The sequence below is a fragment of the Antrostomus carolinensis genome, unplaced genomic scaffold, assembly GCF_000700745.2.
Source record: "Antrostomus carolinensis isolate BGI_N321 unplaced genomic scaffold, ASM70074v2 scaffold4073, whole genome shotgun sequence".
Taxonomy (NCBI): domain Eukaryota; kingdom Metazoa; phylum Chordata; class Aves; order Caprimulgiformes; family Caprimulgidae; genus Antrostomus; species Antrostomus carolinensis.
The window spans coordinates 23722-34127 of NW_010307096.1; the positions used below are offsets into that span (position 1 = coordinate 23722).

Consider the following 10406-nt stretch of genomic DNA (forward strand, 5'->3'; position numbering starts at 1 on the left):
AACTAAGACATTAAATAAACTAATAGATAGCAGTGTTGTGAGGACTTAAAACAGAGGTGAAAACAGTAAAGCAAAATTCAACTGAAAATGGTGCCACATCTCCCAGAAAAGAAATACTGAGAAATAATACTGAGGGACAATCCAACAGTAGCCTGTAAAATATTTTATAAGTGTTTCTTTAAACCATATAGCTGATTCTGAAAAAAAGAGATTATTTTAGACAATGCCAAAAAGCAGTTGATCTTGCATTTAATCACAACATAGACTTGCAGCAACCTGTCAGCTTTCAAACAAAGGACAGAAAAAATAGACGTAGACAGTAACAGATATGTAAACATTTATCTAGGCTTAGTGCTTCAAAATGGAAACGTTAGAAAAATCTATCTTCATCTCTGATATTTTCTTAATCATAGCTACTATCAAAGATAAGAAATCAAAAAAGAAACACACTGAAAAAAAGCAAATCAATCAGTAATCACTGATGAAAAAATAGATAAAAGCAAAGTAAAACAAAAGCTCTGGTAACTTAAAAGGTAATACAAGACAGAAAGCAACAATGGTTTCTGTGTATTCTCATCACTCCTTCCTACTACCATCTTAGAAAGTTAAACAAACTTGTGCAAAAATTTGCTCAAGAATTGAACTATGACTTGTATCAGAAATTCCTGGCCCTACAAAAGACTATACTGTGTCTGGGAACTCTAAACATTTCTATTTGCTTCCTGCCCAAGAGCTATCATTTCTATGGTTCAACTACTAAAACCTCAGCAGACTGTACATACTCTGCCTTTCCAGTGAGGAACTGGAGCTAGAACCTTTTAGCTGTGTTCATAAACTTTGAGGAAATTTTTATTTGAGCCTCTGTTTTTCTGGTCGACTTTGAGGGTGAGGAATTAATTTCTATGAAGACTGATAAGGTCTTTGAACTAAAAGTTTGTTTTAATTAACGAAGAACTAACTAAGCATTTCTCCTGTGTACCTTGCTAGAGATCAGAGACACAGCCAGCGGAAAAACAGAGGCAACCAACTGACTTGTTATGCACTGTATCCCTAACGAGCTCACTGTCGTAGTGTTTCTCCATAGCCTACTATCCGAAACAACATTAAACACTATACAACTTTATCTAGAAATTGACTGCCTAACGAAACAAATACCCTTTCATTAAAACTGGTAGGTCTTAATGCCAGATATGAACATTGCATATCATGCTACTGCCATCCACTGCCATTTAACTCTTTTTTATTGTGTCTAAACTCAATAAACAACATTAAGTCAGCATGTATGGGAAACTAAAAATCACATGCTCCAGAACATACAAATACAAATGAATGTATTACCTCTAAAACTTACAAAGGTAAAGTAAAAATTATATAAAATCAACACCAGAGTGAAAAAGGTACCATTAAAAAGCAAAAATTATATAAAATCAACACCAGAGTGAAATACAGATCTTGGTAAATGTATCAATAAGCATTGCAATATTTAGATAAATTTATATAATTACTTTTTTTTTTTTCCCCAGAAGATAGAAGTTACAATGTTAATGCACTTGAACCTTATGTAAAAGTGAGAAGAAAACACAGCAGGAAACTAGATTATGCCAGTAAAATGGTTTGAGCATACAATTATAATGGAACAGCTTATTTCATGAGTGGCAAATATCTCCAAGTCCTCTTTCCCATCCACAAGCAAGATAGCTTAAACAAATTGTTCTGCCAACATTTCTAGAAAAAAAAGAAGATATCTGTATGTCTGAAGGCATCTCTTTCAGCTATCGCCAAGAAGGCAAGCAATGCTAATTAATGATGTTTGCAATCACATGCTGACAGTTTTTATGATAAAACTTGATAAAGCATTTAGTGATATAGTTTGCACATGTAACCAAGTAGCTAGAGAGCTAACTTGGAAACAATAGCATGCCTCTGGCTTTTTTAGTATATTCAGGTGAGCAAATTGTTTGTAATACAAGACAGACATCGCACACTTCTATAAAGAGAGGCTATAAAACGAGAGTACACGGTACAAAGAGATTGTGAGTTTCCAAGGACTACGTTAGGGAATAGCAACAGTAAAAATCATCAATATCCAAAGAGAGATTTGGGCTCAAAAGAGATTGAATCCAATCCTTATCAACACAATCAAGCCATTTGCCCATATATGGCTTCAATACCCAGAGTATTGTGCTTCAACACTGCCACCTCCTCTTTACTAACACCTAACTATTGGCTGATGACTTCTCAGTACTGTTTAGGCCCCATTCTCAAGTCAGCCTGCATGCTTCATAGATTTTACATGGAAGAATAAAATAGGCTTGAAAATTACACTCTTGCTCAGAACAACTAAACCTAATAAGCAAGACAACATCTCTTAAGGTTTTCAGTTTATGCTTCTTCACTTGTGATTAGGTTACACTCTGCTCTTAGGAAATGGGGATTTGTCCATGTCTGCCCAAGCTATGACTAATAACCAACATGCACAGAGCAACAGAGAGAAGTGCTCACCTCCACCTTCCAACAGTGTACACACAACTGATCCTAACAACTCTAAATATTCCCTAAGCCCATTGCTAAGAGTTTATATTCCAGGAAGGGACAAGTTTGTTGCTTTCTATTTAAAAGATGGTTTAAAGCACATATACATAAATAAATACATATTTATGCTGCTTTTAAAAGTATCTTTCCTGAAAGAAAAGCATAAAAATAAAATAGTTTTCAAGCACAGAATTCGTGTGCACCCATCTTTTCTGCACGTTCATGTTTGAGGTTATAAATAAAGATCAAACGTTGTTTCCATCCCTAGGTACCTATTCCCAAGTGCACTTCTGAAGAATAATCTCTAGTAAGGAATAAGGAGTCATACAGTTATTTAACTTTAAGGCATGTCTGTAAGCTAAAAGGTACCTTAGCATATGTTGAACTATACACTGTCTTGTTGGCTCTAGAATTATTATTGCCTAGAAAAGTGTTAAGCAGTCTCTGTTAGTCTAGACGATGCCTTTGGGACATCTATTGAAAAAGCCTTTGATTCATGTACTAACAAATCAAAAGCACAAATCACAACAGCATATTTATCAGGGAAAAGATAAGGGAATTAATAGGTTACTCCCAGCCTCTTCCATACAAGAAATAAAAGTTTGTTCTAATAAGTCCCTTTTCACGCTGGGCACTTGTCTAACCTAAGATAATATTAATTGAATCTCTTCAGTTAACAATAGAGCACATTCTTTACGTTGGTGGGTTTCCTGCCTCCACAGCAAAGCGTGGATTAAGTGATGCCTGCAAAGGGAGTGCATAGCCTGAGGCAGAGAAGAAAGAAGAGCTGAGATGCATATACTGCTTACTTCAAGTCCTATGTTTATATATTTTTAAAACTAGAAAAGACACTTCTATGGAAAAGTACCAGTATTCCCTGCTAAAATATACTACAGAGAATACTGAAAGAAGGCTTAAATCTTTAAGGAGTACACAAAAGGGGAAGACCTGAGTGAGCCAAGGGCTGACAAACTAATAACAAAATTCAGCTATGAGCAGTAGAGACTCTTGGGACAGAAAGAAAATTAGATCTGCCTGAGCAAGGGACTGATTTAAAAAAAATACTCCTCAGGAAAGTCTGACATAATGCCTTTTACTTTATATAGAGACTAGCTGAGAGTGTGCACACAATTCCTCAGCTTGACCCAGCTAACATCCAGAATTTGCTACACCAAGGAATGCGATTTCTTGCAATCATGATGAAAATACTTTCATATGCCTACCACAGCAAAACCATCAGTGCCATACTACTCAACAGTCTTTTGTTAGTGAAGCATTTCAAGAAAACAAAACATAAAGCCCATAGCCCTAATGAAAACAGTATCATTCCTCTTTGACACAGAGTCACTAGCCTAGGTGTTTCAAACCTTTTTAGATACTTACTGCAGGCACTTGTTTACTTCTCAAACAAAAAGAAGAAATATCTGATTAAAATTTATCTAGTCCTACAGTTAAGCTGCTTCCTGAGGATCCTCTGTATTATATAATAGGCTGCAAAAGATTATGCTACTTTCAAATACATCCACTAGCCTATACTAATTAAGAAACCATACACATTTAATGTTTTCTCTTATTTCATTATTTCCATATACAAATGCCCCTCAATTGCATACTACACAAACCTTACTTCCCCTTATTAGAACAAGATCAACAACTGAAATATGGTAGCCAAGGACTTTGGATTTATTAAATTCAACTCTAATGTAGACCTTGCTGTCTATTCTATCAAAGTCTTAGCGATCCATTAAAACCATATGCATTCATTCTCTCAGTCACACTGTGCAGCAGGAAAGTGCCTGATATGACCAGTGGTCACAGAGCAGTTAATGCCAATAGAGCATAAAGCTTTTTAAATCTCAGGCTTGCACGTTAATGGCTGGGCTCATCTTTCTACTCTGCTACCTACTCTGGCAGCATAAAAGAGATGGCTGGCTTTGTTCCCTGAAGACAGCAATATTATAATTATTAAAGGGTTTTGGACAAATGAATAGAATTAAAGCAAAAAACTTCAGAGGAAATTTTAGTTCCTCAGAAGTTCCATATAATTGCAAGAACTCATGATAAACATTTCCTCTCTAATTTTTTACCTTTAGAGAGAGAGATGAGAGAGATTTCTTTTCTTCTGCAAAAAAAACCCACTAATATTAGCAAGCAAACCCCTTAGATTCTAAGTCTCTTGTTCTGAGCAAGATGATGAAATGATCAGAAACTAACTGAATCCTCCTTTAAAACCTAAACTAAAATAATTTTGTTTGTGCCAGACCTCTAAAATGTCACTACTTTCCAAAAAAAAACCCAACACAGGGTAGATTCATGGCTTTAGGTTGCAACTGACTAAATTTCCCTTCCCTCATCTTTGCCCCTGTAAGTCAGTAACAGGCTCTCACTCTCTAAAATTTATAAATGTGGGAATAGCATTTCCCTTCCCTCATCTCTGCCCCTGTAAGTCAGTAACAGGCTCTCACTCAGCAAAATATTTCCAGCCTCTGCTGCAGAAACTACTTTTTCTGATTTATCAGGTACTTCATTCCTCACTGCTTGCTCTATCAGTTGCTGCACTTGCTAACTGAGTGCTCTGTGAGGCTGCTTCTGCTCGCTCTTGCAGCTCAGTGAGTTCCAGAACACCCTGATTACACGCCAGAATTGTACCGAGTTTAAAATAGAATACCACACAGATGCATCGAGATCTGTTAGTCATTCTCTTAACAGCTCTACCATGCCATTAAGAACTGAAGAAACAAATGTGAATTAACTTATTTTAAGAATTCTATATTAACATGACAAAAAGGATGGTCCTACTGATATCAACCTCCTCTTACGTGAGCAGATCTTTGATACTACAATCCTCTTTCGTATAAATGCATTATTACACGTTTCTTCATCCTCTGGAGAAAAAACAAAACAACTCCTCATTTTAAACCACATTGTCTTACACCTTAAGAAAAAAAAAATCTGTAATATAACTCACCTAAGAGCTGCTGGTATCGCACAGCTTTTATAAAAATTAATTTATGTTTATGTGAAATAATTATTTTTAGCATATGATACAATAAGGACTTTACCTGCCACTTCTCTGAAGTGCAAACATGATGCCTTTCTCCTGAAAAGGAAGCAGTTTCTTTCTCAGCCTTTCAGGTAGAAAGGACAGCTTAGCATCAACATTTTCTGAATAAGAAGCCTCAAGTGTAGGTGTTTCCAGGAATGTACCAGCCATGTTGAACCTAAGGGAAACAAAACCAAAAAATACGTCTTACTTAAAAGACAGGTCTGCACTATGTTACAGAATAAAGCTTCACAGAACAATAATAATCACCCTGTCACGTAATATTCAATATCTACACAACTCTGAAGTCCCGAGAATTCTCCCTGGAAAGCATAAAATAATGTAGATGACGGAGGAAGAGCCCACCACCTCAGCATCAATAAAATAGTCTAACTGTTCCAGTATGAAGAGCTCAGCAGGTATCACTTCCTTGGCGCTATGAAATAGTTATTTAAGAAAGTTCCCTATTCAGGGATTCATATTACCAGCCATTCAAATAGAGATCACTAACAGACACTGAAATATAACTCTCTTAGTAAACATTTTTCAGAAAAGTTGCTGAAAATAAGGTTATTTAAGCTTCTGATGATAAAACTAACAGTCCTCTAAAATTTTTAATCCTAAGAATCAAATCAGGAAAAAAGGGCAAAATACACCCAGTTTCAGGGAAGGCAGAAAAAAAAAGTAAGGACCTTTATTCCCCTCAGAAAGAAACAGTCTTAAACCACAGAATTAATAAATGAAAATTCTCATACTGTGCTTCAGACTAAAAATTTGGATCTTCATTCATTTTTGTCTAGGAAGACAAAGTCAGAGAAGAAATACTAGCTTTTGTTCTCTTGTAGCTTCAATAGACTTTAAACAAACAAACACATGGTTAAAAAGCTCAGCAGCAGTGCATTAACTAAACATGAGGAAAGCGATCAACTTTGATACCAAAGCTTTACCTAATTACTGTGGATTGATGGCCTGTGTGATCCTGAGCAGGATTACCTTAACAATCACAGGGAAAAAGAGTATCAGCCAAAATACAGTTCCCATGTTGTTAACAGTAGATATTGTACCACCAGGTTTGACAAGTCGCACTCAGATTCTTTGATACTATCTCATTTCTGCAGCGACTCAGAAGTCAGATACGATCTGGTGGGATGAACCACTACATTCACAAGAAGAAATGTGATGAGCTAAATGGTCACAGAATGGTGGGGGCAGGAAGGGACCTCAGGAGATCATCTAGTCCAACCCCCCTGCCAAAGCAGGGTCACCCAGAGCAGGTTGCACAGGAAAGCATCCAGGTGGGTTTTGAACATCTCCAGTAAAGGAGACTCCACCACCTCTCTGGTCATTCACTTCAAGGATCTGCAGGACTAAGGAACCTGCTTCTTTACACTGACTGGTTACACAGTAAGATAGACCTGGGGACAGTGCAAATGGTTAAAGTCATCAACATGATAAAGCATGATCATGCAAACCAGAGTTTCCTTCTAATGTCATAGAGTACAGGTGGGGAGGTAAAACAAACACTGATTCAGATGAAATTATATGCCACAGAGAAAGAAAAGCACCTCTGCATTTCTGAAGAATTCCATTTATGAAATTTTAGCTACAAAACTTGATGCACACTCTTCCAGCTGAAGCTACAGTCTCTTCAGTGAAGAGAATCTAGCTATCAGTGCCCGATATCTATCCATAGCCCAAGAGGCTTTTGTCCTCACCCAACTGTCAAACATCTCCTAACACTCCATCTTCCAGGGGCCCAGCTTTAGACTGAAAGGGAGAAAGAAATCCTTCCATTGGGATGGGAGGGGAGGGGGGGGTTCCTACTGGAAGTTTTCAAAGACAGTGGGTGGTCCCTGGCCCCCCAGAGCCCCTCTCCAGGGTACACACCCCGGGGGCAGCGGCGCACGGAGCCTCTGGTCACAGTGCCGCACAGAGCTGGGGTGTGGGAGTGGGATCTGCTGCCCCCCAAATCACCCGGGTCCTGTCTTGTTTGACAGTTAATATTGCCTTAAAATCAGGGAGAGTCAAAGGAAAAGCGAAAGAATACAGGACTAGAAGGTACTGCAAAAATAAGCACTAACTACCAGATATGTACAAGTTTTTGGGGGGTTTTTTGTTTTTTGTTTTTTTTTTTTGTTTGTTTGTTTGTTTTTTTTTCTTTAGGTGAATAATTAAAGAAATGAATGATGAATAATTATAGAAGGGGTGATTAATTAAAGAAGTCCACAGCAGCAAACAATTACTATTATAAAAACAAATGCAATGATTAGCGTGAGCACAACACTGTGCAACTACTAAACCTTCCATGCACTGCTCCTTGGAAAGGCAAAGTAGTGTGCATAATGACATTACCCCAAATTCTCCTAATTATCAACTTTATGCTCCAGTCCTCTGTATTTACCATACCTATACTATTATTTTAGCTTGGATTACAAGCTTGCAAAGATGAACTTTGACATCTGCTGTGCATATACAACCTACCACTCTCACATTTGATTGCTATGAAGTTCATGGCAAACAAAAAATACCTCAGGTAAAATATCTGATGCCTGAGATATGATTATTTGAGAACATGCACTTTAGAATGAAGTTTTAATAACTTACATAACTAAAATGCACTTTAAAAACCCCAAACAAACAAAAACTTACACAGCACTTCCCCAAACCTTTTAAATTTACTATTAAATGTTGTAAACATGCACTTTTTAATAATCATAAAAAGAATCCTACCCTGAAGATTCAGAGATCTCTGTCACAATTCCTGAATAAACAGCAGTGGGAAAAGAAAAAATCCATATTCAGTCTTTATTCATACCTGCAGCACTATTTTATGATTACCAAAGCTACAGAAGGTGCTGTGAAAGGTGTATTGACCCTATGAAAGATTTATTTTGGTTGTGTAGAAAATTGGAATGAACAGTGATGAAACAAGTCAGAGAAAGAAATTCATTCCACCAAATTGCCTTCTATTGATTTGTTAAAGTAATAATTATACTGAGAATAGATGCCTTACTGGTGTGTAATGACTTTGGCAGTGTTGGTCATTTATATTTTGTTTTGAGACAGATCAATTATGTACACCACTATAGTAATGGTAACAAATAAAAATAGCCTTTAAAAAAATAATTAGTTAGTGTAGCAGAAGACCATGTTGTGTCTTGTCCTACTCCTTACAGATCCAGATGCTCTGAAAAGAGAAATGAGTGCATGTTTTCTCTCACTAAAACTTTTCATTTGTTTCCACACCCTTAATATGTTGTAATATTTATAATATGTTGTAATATGTTCAAATCCCATCAACCTACCGAAACCTCTACAGATTACAAGCTCTGGAACTTCAGTTTTCTCAGACAAAATAGACCTAAAAAGTTTGGTGTGAAGACTCAACTTTTCACTCAAGAGTTCCTTCAGTTACAGAAGTTTTTATGAATATATAAAAAAAACCCCAACCTCCCCATCACCCAAAAACCTGTACAGTATTTTCTCAGGTGTTTTAAAGGAAATCGAGGATGAAATAGCTGAATTACCAACCCCATTTGCTTTAGTAAAATAGTCCTGAGATACTAAAATTGTTTTAGTATCTCAGGACTAGCTAGTGGTAAACGATCCCAGCTTTTTAAAAGCAGGAACAGTGAAGACCCTTGGAACTGTAGTTCACTATTTATTTATAGGGCATAAAAATCAGTAAAACATATGAAGTGCAGAACTTGTGACCACCAGGATAAAGGTGTTTATTTGGTGAGAGTCAACGCGTCTTTTGAAGTTTATTTGAAGGGGATCTACAATAATGTACGTACAAACCAGTTAATACAGTCCAGTTTCCACTATTTTTCAAGGTTCATTAAGTTAAAACTGAATAAGTTTTATAAATATATTTGTACATGAATCATAATTTTCAGGAAAACTTCTAAGAAAGTCCCTCAAACTTCTAAGAAAACTGAGCTGTTGTGAAAAAAAATGCTTAGAAACTTCTTTTTTTTTTTTTTTAAATACAAGCAAGTAGTCTGTTCATGTATGAGAGAAACCACATCAGCAATATTTCAAAGGCATCTGCTCCAACTTCTATTATGTTCAATGAATTAATAAATGATCTGGAAAAATAAGTAACCATCAAGGGATAAGGGCATTGTAAATACCAGTAAAATAAAATTTTAAAAGAAAATCTGGAATTCTTCCTGTCATTGTTGCTGCTATACTGTATTTAACTACAGACACTTATCCTAGAGGTATTGTTGAGGGTATTATCCCAAGTGATCTATTTATTTATTGGAAGGTTGGGTGCAAGACTGACAAGAACTTCAAGGACTATTTAAGTTTTGCAATAGCTATTTGTCAACACAAGCTGATATCACACTATAAATCCACTATTTACTTTTACAGGCTACTAATGATAGGCTTTTAATGCAGCTGAGTAGCAGATGCTTAAAACAAAGGAGTATTTGCATCAAGTGCTTGCTTCATAAAGTTCCTCTTGATGGTTTTAACTGCTCCAAGGCTGTGTTCAATAAAACCTAATAGGGAATTTAGGCTCTAAGAAAATCATGGGACTTTGGCCAATTGATTCATCAACCATTTTGCCGTTGGTGGAATAATCACAGAATCATTTAGGTTGGAAAAGACCTTTAAGATCATCAAGTCCAACCATTAACCTAACTGCCAGTTCCACCACTAAACCATGTTCCTAAGTGCCACATCTACAGGTCTTTTAAATACCTTCAGTGACGACTCCACCACTTCCCTGGGCAGCTGGTTCCAACAGCAGAACTAACTGAGCACCTGCTGTGACAACCCAGCAGCACTGAATCATAGACTGTTGTGAGCTGGGAGGGAC

At 36.6% G+C, this 10406-nt stretch overlaps 1 protein-coding gene across 1 annotated transcript in view; it reads right to left on the reverse strand.

Annotated features, from left to right (window-relative positions):
- The window catches only part of LOC104522891 (DNA annealing helicase and endonuclease ZRANB3-like), a gene marked incomplete at both ends in the record, with an annotated part of 29049 nt that extends 23296 nt beyond the window's left edge, over positions 1 to 5753 (reverse strand). The window contains one exon of the mRNA XM_010165303.2: positions 5595 to 5753. Coding sequence (XP_010163605.2) covers positions 5595 to 5753 — 159 coding nt within the window. The remainder of the gene's footprint in view (positions 1 to 5594) is intronic.
- Between the last annotated feature and the right edge of the window lie 4653 nt (positions 5754 to 10406).